Genomic DNA, 14,881 nt, shown 5'->3' with positions numbered 1-14,881 from the left:
TGGGGCTGGGTGAGATAATCCAATTAAGGTGACCAATAATTTAGGTGTGCATTGATTAGTTGGGAGGGATCAAATGTTGATTGGCATGTGGTGTGTCCTCCGACCAGCCAGGTGGCAGTGCATCGGTCACGTGGCCGCTATCTCTGGATACACCTATGTGGCTCAGAATTGAAAACAAGGTGCAAATTTATAATCATTATAATATAATATAAATTTATAATCAAATTTATAATTTGAAAACAAGGTGCAAATTTATAATCATACTAGAAACTATATCCAATGGTTGAAGTGGATAGGCTATGAAAATACAATTTTTGCTTAAACCTTCATCTGTGGCTCAGTTGGTAAAGGGTTCCCTTGAGTGATAAAATAGAGGGCGGGGGTGAGGTTTGAAGCACATTATATAGCCACTTGAGCACAAAATTCTAGGTAGTCATTCCGGTGAAATACAGAATACTTTACAATCTGAGATGCCATCTTTTGAAACTCAAGCTGTCTCTTTCCTTAGATGGATGCAAAACTATGATCCCGCACCAAAATTGAGTGGGGGAGTTAACTGTGGCAATGTAGGTTATAGTTTTGATTATTATTAGAAAAACAAATTAATTAATCATATCAAGTGCTCATTGAGAAAGTTGCTCAAGTGTAGAGGTGTTGCTGACTCTTACAAACCTCCCCAAAGAGTTCATTGATTGTCTTTTGAGAGTAAAAAAATACACAGTATAATAATTAAATTTTCTGGCTTCCATCATGCCAATTTTCTTACTGGTTCAAGTGTGAAACTAATTTGGTATTTTGTTCAATACCAAAAATGCATTGATAATATTCTATCAATCTGTGTGCAGTATTTCTGAATTGTTCAATTTGCCTGATATCTTGATTAGGCTGTTTTGTTTGCTATTTCCTCTGTTTTGTTTTAACTTTGTCAGAACTGTTGTTTACACTTAAAGGAAAGTGAATGCTAGGATAAAAGGTCCTGCTTTTCAATTGGGTTTTCCACAAAAAATGTAAATTGGAAAAAATTCAAGAGTCTCCCTGTCTAGTAGCTCTTTATTGAATAGGAGGGACTTGACTTGCTGTATTTTTGTCATGTGGGGTGTTTTTGAAATGAATGAAATACTGTTACCTTTGCAAACTTGCCAAACAATTGGTATACAGTGGGTTGTGACAAACAGCAAATTAATTAAGTATGCAGTTAATTTGTTGTTAATTTCTGAAAAGGAATATTTGGTAGAGTATTTAATAAATGTACAAGTTTTAGAACTATGCAATATTATTTCTTACCAATTAAAGTGGTTGTTGTTTTGGTTTAACAGTTTGTTCATGAAACCTCAGTACTGCACAGATAAAACTGCTTTCGATTATGTATCAAAGTGAAATAGGCTGAATAAAAGACCTCCAGCCCAAACTCTAATTTTGTTCCCCTGAGGTATTAGTTGGGTTGCTGAATATTTCTAAATATTCTTTGTTTTTATTACTTAAGTTATGTTCCTGAAACTTGGATTCCAATCTGAGCTAGTTCATTAGTGGCTAATTTGAAAAAGGGAGATGCACAATTTTTCTGAACATCTATTGACCTTGGATGTAGAACTTGCAGTCATTGAGAGAAAAACTCTGGATCAACATAAAGTTACACAGCTGTTTAACTAGTATGAATGTTCCTTTGCCTATGAGTAGTTAGCTTTTAATAAACAAATCTGGAACTTCTGTGAAAGATTTTTCTTCCAGTAGATTTACAATAGATTTGTCAATTTTGTGTGGATTCTACAAAAAGGTAACAGAATGTGTGACATACACAAAATGCTGGACGAGCTCAGCAGGTCAGGCAACATCTATGGAAAGGAATAAAGAATCAATGCATTAGGCTGAGAGACTCATCAGGATAGAGTCCTTTCCTTTCAATAGGTGTTTTCTTTCCATTGGAGTTGCCTAACCTGCATATTGTGTTTCTTTGGATTTTTGGCATCTGCAGAATGTCTTGCATTAAAGAATGTATGGCAATATTATATGTGAATATATTGTTCCTTAAGAACGTTAATAATGTTTTTGGTTAAATTGACATTCATGATCAAAGAATGAATGTATTATGTTTAACTTAATCAATTGTATTAGCAATATTGTATATTGATAGCTTCTATTTGTTAAATTGACATTAGGAAAAATCCATCATGGCCCCAACTTTGCCTCTAGATCAAATTTCTGTGTCTGAACCAGATGCAAAAACTGGGAAGACAGAACAGCTACCAGCATTGGTAAGATTCTTCTGACTATTAATGGTAGACCATTATTGAAATCATCTCAAGTTGTAGAGCAATCCTCCATGCGATGTACTTGTAGTTTTGTTTCTCCACCAATCTTCTTGACTAGCTTTTCCAATTGTCTCTGTACTCTCCTGCTGTATGTCTTTGAGAATCCATATTTTCCTTAAGTGAACTGTTGAAAATACTATAACTATCATTCTTTTACTACTATTATGAGATCTGCGCCTGTGCCAACCATTCAGATGTCTTTTTTTACTGTTGTTTTCAGTGGACCTATTCACCCTCTGGCTGAACTTTGTAACTCCATACAGACTTTGCTTTTACCTCTATAACATGATTTTCCCTGCTTCTATCTTTATCATCTGAAGTTGATTAATGCATTTTGCTCTTTCTTGGTTGGCTTTGCATTCTCCATGCTGCTTAAGCGTCAAACTCACCACAATATTGTTGCTTATAATCTGACCCAGTCACCAGTCATTCCCATTCTTGGTGACCTCCCATCATGGGTTCCTTATTACAGTGACTTGGATAATAAAATATCACCTTAAATTGGATTCCTGTGGCGAATAGTTCCAATGCTGTTGGAAAAAGGTGACTCATTGATGGGCGTCCTAAACAGGTTTATTATTATGATAGCAACTCTTTTTGTGTGTGGTTTATAGACTCCATAACAGCCAGAGTGCCCTGTAATAACAAAGTCCGGGTAGTGATACTGTAGATGATGAGCAAATGTTATAAACTGAACACAGAAATCTGGGCACTGTCACATTTTTCAGCAGGTCTTTTACATAATGGCACCATGATGCAAAATAACATGAATATACTGCACAAAGAGTAAAAAAAAGCATATAAAAAAGTGAGCAACATCTTAGTATCATGTAAAATTCTAGTCATTGCAATTTAGGAAGAATGTCGAGGTCCTCGCAAGAATGCAGGGGAGAATTTGCTGGAAAGGTTTCTGAGATGAGAAATTTCTGGTACGTGGTTAGATTGGAGAGGCTGGGGTGGTTCTCCTTGAAATAAAAATAAATTACTGGAAAATTTGATTGTGTTTGTGTAGAGAATTATGCTTTCACCAGTAGATACTTCATAAATTCACAGATGCAGATAGCGACTGATTGTCCAAAGACAGGTGATTTGTGGTCAAATTTTTTAAGCAGATAGCTTTGATCTGGATCTCATTACTTCAAAGTTTAGTAAAACAATCAACCATTGGTGAGAGAAAATAATTTGCAGGGCTCAGGAGAGAGAGTGGATCTGACAGACCTGTTCCACAAAAATAGAAACTTAATAGACAGTATAGCCATCTTTTATACCTGAATGGTGCCATGATATTGCAAAGTAGAATTGCCAAATAATTTTCTTCTTCTTCAGCATCCTTGTTTTATTCAGATTTCCCTTTAGAATGTTGTGAAGTTAATTTAAAACAGTAACATCATTGAGAATGTTGTATGTGTAAAGCCTGTTAGGAATAATATTTCATTAATGAAGGCTAAATTTTTGAGTTAGCCTTGTGCTTAGTAAAGTTAATATATTCATGATTTTTCATTATATGTGTATTAATTTTTGAAAAAGCACCCAAGCAGGAAAGAAGAATGTTACTTTGTGTTGTATAAGCCTCCACCTCAAGATGACATACCAGCACTGGTGGAAGAATTTCTGGAGCGTGCAAATTTCATTGCTCGAGATCTTGAATGGTTGCTATCTCTTCCTCATGATAAATTTTGGTGCCAGGTAATACAATCCTCCTTTCTATTTCAAAATACAAGCGCAATAAAATGTTCTTTAAAATCTCTTGGTAGATCTCAAGTTTGTTTTTGGTGGTTGGCAACAAGGCTATAGACAGATATATATTTTGTAAGAGTCTCCAGACTTCTTGAAGTCTGATTTGAGAGAAATTTCATATACAGTGGATTCCAGTTATTTGGAACACAGCGACACTAGTACATTTTGGCGCAATTAAGCAGCTGCCCCAGTTAGCTGAAGTGACATGGAAATAGTAAAAAAATGTATAAAAATGACAAACTACCATTTAACTCAGTAATAATTTATGTATTTTTTAATGAAATACAGTACGAATTAGAGCACTATCACTACAGTACAGGACCTCCCTGACATTTCATCATCCACCGTATCCAGATCTTTAACTGCCGGTTCTCCACCTTCCTTGTGTTCAGTAAGGATTGGAAGAATGCCCATCTCCAGACTGTGGACCCCACCATTTCCAACTCTGGTTTCAATGACCCTGGACGTCCCCAGACAGTGGTCCCTGCTGCTTCTCACTTGGACCCTGATTTAATAGGGTGCCCCCAGACCGCCAAACTCGCGGACTCCAACCTCAGCTCTGACGGCCCTGGGCGCCTCCAGACTTGTGACACAATTGTCGCCAACCCCTGTTCCAAAGACCCTGGATGTTTTCAGACTGCAAATTGCATGGCCTCTAGTTCTGGCTCCAGCATGGACCTCAGCTGCTAGCACTTACAACCTGAGACGTTTCTTGCTGTTGTTCGGCCTCTGTGCTTTCTTTCCCCTACCATCATCTCCAACTTCAGGTCTTTCCCACGCCCCCCCCCCCCCCCCTCCGATCCCAGCTGTAATCCTTGCCGTGTCTTCTCCATTCCCTAGACCTTCCCTTCTCTGAGGTGGAATGTTCTGTCTTCAGCAAGGGCCTTACCTTTATCCCTCTCTGCACGCACATCACTAAGTTCCAGGCCCATCATGACATTGAGCTCTCCTTCTGTCACCTTCTTCTCCGAGCCCAGTTCTTTAGCAAGAATTCCACACCTAGCACTGATGATCCCTTCTCTCATCTCCAACCCTCCTCCTCAACTTGGCCACCCCGATCAGGTTCTCATCCTGCTTTGGATCTTATAATCTCAAATCTCAAACATTGCCCTCTTTGAACACACTGCCCTTTACTCTCTCCACACCAATTCCAACCTTGCAATCAAATCAACAAAACAAATGGGGTGCTGTTGTAGTGTAGCGGACTCACCTTTACCTTTCTAAGGCCAGGTGACAACTCTTAAACACATCCTCAAACTACCCCTTGAAGAGGACTCCACACCAGACCATCAGAAAATTATCTCTGACACCATGACTGACCTCATCATCTCTGGAGAACTCCCATTTACAGCCACCAAACTCATAGTTCCAATGCTTGCTTCTACCTCCTCCCCAATTTCCACAAACCTGACTGTCTGAGAAGGCCTATTGTCTCTGCCTGCTTCTGTTCCACTGAACTCGTGTCCTCTTACCTTGACTCCATTCTGTCCCCCTTGATTCAGTCTCTTCCCACCATATCCACAACATTTCTCATGCTCTCAGTTTCCTCACTAACTTTCAGTTCCCTAGCACTTTCTGCCTCATTTTCGCCTGGATATCTAGTTCCTATACACTTCTGTCCCTCATCAAGAAGGCCTTAAAGCTCTCTGCTTTTTTTCCTCAATAAAACAACTAACTAGTTCCCCTCCACCACCTCCTTCCTTCATCTGGTAGAATTGGTCCTCACCCTCAACAATTTAACCTTTGGCTTCTCCCTCTTTCTCCAGACTTGAGGGTTAGCCTTGAGCACCTGCTTGGACCCCAGCTAGACCTGCCTTTTTGTTGGCTGTGTAGAACAGACCATGTTCCAAGCCTTTCCTGGTAATGGTCCCCAACTCTTTCTTCGCTACATTGATGACTGCATTGGTGCTGCTTCACACATCCATGCTGAGCTCATCAATTTCACCAACTTTGCCTCCAACTTCCACCCTGCCCTTCAATTCACTTAGTCCATTTCTGACACCCCTCTCCCCTTTCTTGATCTCTCTATCTCCATCTCTGGAGCCAAACTTGACCGAAATCTTTTATAAACCTACCGATTCACACGGTTATCTTGATAATATTTCTTTCCACCTTGTCTCCTGTAAAAATGCTATTTCCTTTTCTCATTTCCTTCATCTTGTCCACATCTGTTCCCAAGATGCGACTTTACTTTCCAGAACATCAGAAATGCTCTCCTTCTTCAAAGATCGGGGTTTCCCTTCCTCCATCAGTGATGCTGCCATCACTTCTCCCGATTGTCTGGTTCATCCCATCTTCCCGCCATTCTTACCATCCCATGAGCCTCTGCATCCAACACATTCTCTGCAACTTCCACCATATCCCAAGGGATCCAGCCACCAAACATATCTTTACTTCCCCCCTGCCCCCGACCCAGATTTCCACATGGATTACTCCCTCCATGGTTCCCTTGTCCATTTGTCCTTTTCTACTAATCTCCCTTATGGATTTTATCCCTGTAAACAGCCAAGGTGCTTCACCTGCCCGTTCACCTCTTCCCTCACTTCTAGTGAGGGCCCCAAACAGTCCTTCAATTTGAGGCAACACTTCACCTGTGAATTTGCTGGGGTCTGGTGCTTCCAATGTGGCCTTCTCTACAATGGTGAGAGCTGTCATAAACTGGTTTATTGGCAGACAGCAGGGGAGTTGTGTGGCCCCGTACATAGCGAGGTCTAGGACTCAGGTTGCGGTCTCGCCTGTTTGCAGCCGCCTGGGAGAGACGAAGGCATTGGAGTGCTGGAGGCAGTGTGGTGCAGTGTCCATGCTGGAGTTAATGCTGCGCCCTAGTGTTCACTTGGCAGAAGACAAGCCATATTGTGTTCTACTACAGACTGATGCAACCAACATTCATGGACTCAGGGAATTAGACTTTTTTTTGTGTGACTGTATTTTTACTGTTATATATGCTCTATGTGTCTTGTATTGTGTGTGACTATGATTTGTTCCTTGGCCCTGGAGTAACACTGTTTCGTTTAGCTGTACTCACATATGTTCCTCACTTGTTGAAATAGTGGAATCGTTCCACTTTCACTCTCGGCCATTTCTAGCAGCTCCAAGCCTGAATGCTTGAAACCGCAGTGAGCAAAACAGTTCTGAATTGTCTTACTTTCTCGACATAAATCAGTGATAAAAATCGCTGATTTTTGAACACAAGCATACTCAACTGATGTTTTTTAGAAACTGTTCGCTCTAAGCACGGTGTGGTGTCCAACTCACTGACGCTAGTTATAAACTTCAGCAACAGTCTCCTGTCCTAATTAAGTTGCATAGTGTCCCAAATAAATGAAGGGAATCCTGGCTTTTTTCTCGATTAGTTTTTGTCCTTTGAGAGGTGTCCCAAGTAGGTGGTTGCCTCGATTAACCAGTGTCCCAATTAACCAGTATCTACTGTATTTGGGAATTGCCTACTATATTTCTGTATAGATGAAGTAGTGGATTAACTTATGCAATTTAAAAAACAAACTTTGTCATATGATCACATCATATCCTCACATGGCGGGGCATTGCTAAGAAAGACACAGTGGAAAAATTGTTTAACTAGTGCGATGTATGTGGATGGTTAGTTTCTATTTTAAATTTGGGGTCAAAGAATTTATGAGGTAACAAATGGATAGGAAGTGTAAACTTTGAATACCTTAAATGTTACTGTAATGTAATTTTTTTTGCTCACTTTTAGGTTATTTTTGATGAGACTCTGCAGAAGTCTTTGGACTCTTTCTTGCGTTACACACCTCGTCAGTATGACGAAATGGTGAATTCAATTCCAGCCATAGCAGAAATGCAAAAACGCCTTCATCGCAACATCTTTATGACCTTTCTTAGGATGTCCACCCACAAAGAGTCCAAAGTATATCATAATTTTATTTCTAAATATGTTCTTTATGTTAGTTTTCAATGAGCAAATGCTGAACCAAAGTAGTGGGGTGGCATAGTAGCGTTGTGGTTAGCACAGTGTTTTACAGCACACATGACCCAGGTCCCTGCTGCTTGTTGAGAGTTTGTACATTCTCCCTGTGACCACGTGGGTTTCCTCCAGGTGCTCTGGTTTCCTCCCACAGTCCAAAGACGTACTAGTTGGTAGGTTACTTGGTCATTGTAAAATTCTCCCGTGATTAGGCTTGGATTAAATAAGTGAATTGCTGGGCGGTGTGGCTGGAAGGGCCTATTCCACGCTGTATCTCAATAAATAAACAGGTATGTTGAATAAAGTTATTGTTATGGATAGTAGGAGATTTACAAAATACTTCATTACTGTTTAATCAAATATATTAAAATAATATTTGACAAATAGGTTCAAAATCAAATTCAATTACCTCTTTCAACTAACAAATTTGCATGCATGTATTCGATATTCTGGTCAGAAGTTGTTATTTATAAGCTTTTGCCTCGGGTTGTGCAATAAAACATTTCATGATACTTATCTGATTAGACATTGAGTATACTTTGCTAGAGTAAATTTAAATGAGTTCTGTGCCCATGCATTTCTGTATTTTATCTGAGAATAATTGTATCATCACCAATCATATTGTACCTCAGCTGACTGCATTGTCTCCCCTTCTGAAATGTACATTTGGTGCTTGTGTATTTTTTGCATCAATAACTTTACAAGTTTGTTTTATTCAGCTACAAACAGGATATAGACTAGTTTCCTCACAAGGTCATTGCTGGGTCAGCATGGTGCAGTTTATGTGTACTTTTAACTTTACTCCCATAACCATGTAATTTTCTGAGAGAGAGACAGACCAAAATCTATTTAAATTGAAGAATATGTGGGAAAATTCATTTCTAACATCAGAGGGTAAATAAACGAATTACAGAAGATCGAAGTCTAGGATGTACATGGTTAGGAAATGTTAGATGGGTATGGGCCAAATCTAGGCATATGGGGTTCAGTTTAGATAACCACTTTGGATGACATGGGTGGGTTAGGTCAAAGGGCCTATTTCCATCTGTATAACTCTGAGTCTATGAGATACATTCCAAATAATCCATCTACTTTAAGTATACAGTTCTATTACCCGGTATTTGTTCTTCAGAACTTGTCTTTCTCAATTGTAATATTTGTAGAGAACTTCATTTGTAGAGGTTGTTTTAGAAGTGGGTGTTTTTCTCGAGAAAAAAATAGTTACATTTCTAAATTGTTTCTGATTTTAGTGTGATTTCAAAGTTTATTGCTTAAATATAAGAAGGGGATGTCCACTTAAACTATGACGTCCTTAAAAAGCCAAATGGTATCTTTATTTTAACAATATAGCAGAGATCAGCCTGAGACCTAATAGCTGATTGATTTTCATTTAAAATATTTCATTCTGATATTGCAATCTTTATGATATTACTTATCTCAGGGAAGACTCATAAGTTTTTCACGTGAACAGACCCTTTTGAATACTTCTGTATCCTGAACTCGAGATCTGTTTGTTAGCGCGTCTCCATTCTCCAGGTGAATGGAAACTCGTTAACTAATGGAAGATAGGTTTCTCAAGAAGGCCTATCATAATTGAATACTGTATAAACGAAACATCGAGATTAGCTGATAACCTTATTGCATTGAATAATGATCTAATTATTTCTATATTACCAGGGGTCCCGACAAACATAGAATAGCAGCTTATTTGCTCACTATAATTGGATCCGATATATGATTGTATTAAAACTGTTTATACCATTTTACATTGGGGATTCTTGTGTCTTAACTGTGCTTTCTAAAATAAAACAATCACGTTAAAAATGAGCAAAGGTGCTGGAATGAAAATGAAATGCGTGCACAATCAAATTGGCCAGGAATTCGAATAACTTGTAGCCTGCCTTTGTGTGGGTGAACCTTTCAACTACACTTAATGAATATAATCATTCTGCAATTAAAACAAAATGTTTTTGATGCCAGTTATATTTTGCCAATTAAGATTGCACTAATGAATCTATTTGTGGATTCATTTGTCAAAAATGTGCAGAGCTAAAGAGCTGTTTGCCTGATTTTTAATTTGGGCTGATAGACATACGTGTAGGATCAGATGAATCTAATTGTTTTCCAACTATTTTCTTTTTCATTAGGAACACTTCATTACACCCAGTGTTTTTGGAGAAATTATCTATGACGGCTTTCTCTTCGACATCCCAAAAATTTTTGACTTGTGCGTAATATTTGGAAAAGGAAATGCTGCTCTTCTTAAGAAAATGATTGGTTAGTCTTGAAGAAATGTGTAGCTTTTTTTTGTAAAGGATGATCTTCATTATTTGTACTTTAATTGAGTTTATTCTTATCCACAGGAAATGTTTTTAATCAGCAGCCAAATTATTTTAATGATCTGAATGAAACAGTGCCCACAATCCTCCAGGTATTGAAACTGATTTGTGGTTATTCTATAGCTTAATTACTTGACTATAAATTTTGTAGAGATTGTATAAGGTTGTTGTAAGTTTACTAGAAAAGCATCATTGTTTGTAAACATTTATATCTGGAATACCTTAAAGGTAACTATTGTGTTTCTGCAAATAGATTTGACAATTGTGTAAAAATAGATGCAAAATCCTGAGAGTGACTGAGAGCACTTGATATTTTTTTTTCTGGAACAAGAATTTAAATCTGACCCTGACTGTAGAAATATATATCACCTCTCAACTATATATGAAATAAAGTAACTATTTTCACCTCATTTTCTCGGGACACATTCCACAGCAAGTTTGTGAAATTATTGTGATATATCTTACAAATACCAGAATCTATCCAGTAAATATTTTAGCTCCCAAGGTTTCCTTGACTAGTGATGTTGCTAATGTGACTCCTGATAGCATGAAAAGGTGAAAATAAAAAAAATACTGAGTTTGGATATCTGTAATATTATGATATTTTTTTTCATTCTTCAAGGTTTACAGTAACATTTGTGAGAAGTGTGGCTTAAGGCTGGAAAATTATTCCAATTGCCCTCAAAAGATTGATGGTCAAACCAAAGTTTCACCCATGGATATGCCTCTTCAGGTATTGTTCACTTTGATTCTTAAAAATAAGTTTAATCACTAAAGCATTCATAATAGAGCTTTAGCTTTGTAAATGGAAAACAATCTCTCAAAATCTCTTCTGTGTATTTCTTATGTTAACCAAGAAGAATAAATGTGCTCCAAGCAGTAAAAAATATTTTGGCGAAATTAACAGCTAAGATATTTAAAACAAAATTTGCAGCAAAATGTGTTAGCTCTGATTAGTTCTTTAAACAATCACACACTATTCTGTGTTACTGACTGTACAAGCAGCATCACTTGTGATTAATTTCTGTGTATGATTTAAAAATAATATTTTTAAATAAATTCTTAACACAATACTGATTCATATTGTTAGCAATAATAGACCTATTGATAAATGTATTTAAGATTGCTTCTATCATGATTATAATTTTGTTTTGTATTGGTATTGGAAATTGTCCACAAATATATTCAAGCAACGATTTTTTAAATGGCTAGTTGAAATATGTTCGTTGGGTCTTGCCATTTAATTATTGCTTCATGACCATTTCCACGATGAATGCTCTTCGAGCATGCATCATTGCGTCTACAGTATATACTATACCTCTGCTTGATCTCCCATTTAAGTGATTAATGTAATATGATGAGAACTGGTGTCAATTTTAATTTCAGAGCCATGTGATTACTTGTTCTTTAGAATTATTGGTAAAATAGCAGAATTCTTACACTCAGGGTACTATATGTTACAGTTAAGCTGCACAAGTTAAAAGTGTCGATCTACTAAACAAGTTTATTCTGTGTTAGGAGATTTGGGTCTGAATAATTCTGAAAAAAAAATTTCTGGTTTGTTATGCAAGTCAGATTGCATTTATAAACAATGTCATGATAAACTCTTTGCCTTGTAGGAGTTCAAGGATGTTTTGCTGTATCTGTGTGATACCTGCACTACGTTGTTTGCATTCTTGGACATTTTCCCTGAAGCTAGTAGGACATTCCAAAAGCATGACTTTATACAAAGGTACGAAAGCATAAAGCAAGTCTGAAATAAAGCAAAAAATAATGAAAATATCCACTGAACTGGACAACATTTGCAGAATTGGTGTTCCAAGTTAATGATCTTTCATCAGATTTCGGAAAAGATGAAGAAAATACCTCTGGTAGTGTAGATCAAAAGAGAGAAAAATAATACTAATGGTGTTGCTGTTATCTGAGAGAGGGTAATGAAGTTAATATCAGGAGGTGTTGTGCCTCCTCCCACCTCCTTTTTATAAGGACTCTATTTCTCTTTTCTTCATCAAGATTGTTTCTGTTTGGAAGACCACATTGCTGACACATATGCTTTTGTGATGTCTTCCATGCTCCATAAAAATAGCTCCTACCAAGTTGACAACACTCTCAACCATGTCTGTTTCATTTCATGCACTCTACTGTCACTCAAACCCAAGTTAGGGTTCACCTTGTCCTTGCTTTCCATCTCACCATCTACTAGATGATAATTTGGTAAATTGGCTTAGTATTATCACATGTGAATAATTTTGTTTTCTTGATAATTTATTAAGTCCCTTAATAGTTTGTGTTACAGTTAAAAAGAAAGTGCAATTCAGGCAGACATAAGATGCAAGGCTATAATGTGATCGATTGTGAGGTTGAGAGGCCAAGCAGTCCTTGATCCTGGTGGTATGTGCTTTCAAACTTCTCGTACCTTCTTCCTGATGGAAGGGGGGAGAAGAGAGGATGTCCAAGTGGGATGAATTTCCATACAGTGAATATCTGTAATTCCCACCATTGAGATGTGATCACCTGCTACGCCATCCCCTTTCCTTTCAAAAGGATAGGTCTCTTGGTGTCTTCTTGTTTTGCCCTTCCATTTCTAATAAGACCCATTCCTCTTTTTGTGGGACCTTCCCATGCAGCTTTGGGATGCCATGGTAGCTAGTGATTAGCATAACGCTTTACAGTGCACGTGACTTGGGTTTAATTCCCGCTGCTGCCTGTAAAGAGTTTGTACAGGCAGTCCCCAAGTTACGAATGTCCAAATTACCGACAACTCGTACTTACGAACTGAGGGAGGAGAATGCCATCCGCCATTTTCAGTCAGATCATGACGCCGTCCACCATTTTAAGTTGTTGCTGGTAACACTGAGTGTGTAACTTTGTATTTGGCTTAAATATTTCTTAGCAAGACTCACCCTGACCCCCCCCCCCCACTTTCCAGTCAGCACTGCCCCCACTTGTCCCATTTAACCTTTCTCAGTGCGGGTGGACTTTAGGACCCGGAGCAGCACAAGACCCGCCGCCCATGGCTGCTGCTGTATTTTTTTTTATTAAGTGCGATCGTGAACAATAGCCAGATCAGAAATGCTGATCAAGTCAACTAGTTCCTAAAGAGAACTCTGATAGGCCAATCAGACGGTTCACTGCTGCTCAGCGATAGAACATAAAATCCGCAGTTTTCTGTTCCGCTGACGGAAAATGATCACGATTGAAAATAAAGTGGAAATAATAAAGTGATTGGAAAGAGGTGAAATGCCATCGGTCATTGGAAAAGCTTTAGGCTACAGTTGGTCAATGATCGGAACAACTTTAAAGGATACAGGTAATGGATAAAGTGAGAATAATGGAGCATGTGAAAGGCCCTGCCCCAATGAAAGCTACAATTATTACTCAGCAACGCAGTGGTTTAGTTATTGAAATACATATGTTTCTTAAGTGTTTCATATGCATAAAAAGGTAAAATATATACTATACACTAAGACAAACGTTTGACTAACTGACGCTAAATAATACCAGATGTACCTATTCTGACTTACGTACAAATCCGACTTAATGACGGACTCAGGAATGGAACTCGTTAGTAACCCGGGGACTGCCTGTACATTCTCTCTCTGACCGCATGGGTTTCCTCTGGGTGCTCTGGTTTTCTCCCACAGTCCAAGGAGGTACTAGCTGCTAGGTTAATTGGTCATTATAAATTGTCCCATAATTAGGCTCAGATTAAAACAGGGGATTGCTGGCCAGAAAGGCCTAATCTGCACTGTATCTCAATAAATAAATAGATAAATAAATAACACCTTCCCATTTGCTTCTACCTTTCCCACCATACTGGATTATTGCTGGATTCCATATTGGGTAGGGGGCTGGCCCCTCTCAACAGTGTTACTCTCCAGTGTTTGCTCAGTGGAAGACAAACTGGATTAAGTTCGTCTGTGGCTGTACTTGCGTAAAATGAGGAGCTGCTGCGGACTTGTTCTTGCAGAAACGTGGCTCCAGGACAGCATCTGTTCATTACAACATCTACAGACCATGACACTCAGGGACTTGGGCTATATATATTTTTAATATTTTTTTTCTCTGGCTATGTTTCTCTGCTGTCATTATTATATGTACCATATCATATTGTGTTTTATAACTTGGACCCAGAGGAACTCTGTTTTATTTGGCTGTATTCATATGTAAAATTGACAATTAAACTTGAAGTTGATTTGCCACGTAAGTCTTAAGTATTTGGGTTTTACCCAAAGTGACATAATTAAGAATTATTATATTTTAATATTGTATTTTTGACAATTCTTCTGTTTCTTGCAGATTGACCTCATTTTATGAACTAATTATCCCCGAATTAGAAAACACGATTAAAAAGAGGCATTTTGAAGCAGCTAGGTATGTTTAATGATGGTTTTGAGATATCTTGAGTTTAGATCTTAACCTCTTCTTGCTGTTTACTTTATCTCAACTTTATTAAGCCAGTGTTCGCTTCCAGCCTTCTGAGGGAGGACTGAAATTTCCCTAATGCTCTGAATTTTATGAAATTCAGTGAGAAATTAACTTAGAAATGTCAT

The 14,881-nt window shown here is 38.0% G+C and overlaps 1 protein-coding gene across 2 annotated transcripts in view; it reads left to right on the top strand.

Moving 5' to 3' along the window:
* ascc2 (activating signal cointegrator 1 complex subunit 2) overlaps nucleotides 1–14,881 on the top strand; it is a 46,189-nt gene that overhangs the window by 8,660 nt on the left and 22,648 nt on the right. For both annotated transcript variants that reach the window (XM_073065517.1, XM_073065516.1), the window contains exons 2-9: nucleotides 2,157–2,252; nucleotides 3,837–3,995; nucleotides 7,762–7,932; nucleotides 10,137–10,266; nucleotides 10,353–10,420; nucleotides 10,951–11,061; nucleotides 11,948–12,060; nucleotides 14,628–14,702. In XM_073065517.1, the coding sequence (XP_072921618.1) occupies nucleotides 2,169–2,252; nucleotides 3,837–3,995; nucleotides 7,762–7,932; nucleotides 10,137–10,266; nucleotides 10,353–10,420; nucleotides 10,951–11,061; nucleotides 11,948–12,060; nucleotides 14,628–14,702 (911 nt within the window). In that variant the 5' untranslated portion in view covers nucleotides 2,157–2,168. The remainder of the gene's footprint in view (nucleotides 1–2,156; nucleotides 2,253–3,836; nucleotides 3,996–7,761; nucleotides 7,933–10,136; nucleotides 10,267–10,352; nucleotides 10,421–10,950; nucleotides 11,062–11,947; nucleotides 12,061–14,627; nucleotides 14,703–14,881) is intronic.

The sequence above is a fragment of the Hemitrygon akajei genome, chromosome 14, assembly GCF_048418815.1.
Source record: "Hemitrygon akajei chromosome 14, sHemAka1.3, whole genome shotgun sequence".
NCBI lineage: Eukaryota > Metazoa > Chordata > Chondrichthyes > Myliobatiformes > Dasyatidae > Hemitrygon > Hemitrygon akajei.
This window is presented reverse-complemented; position numbering and strand designations above follow the sequence as displayed.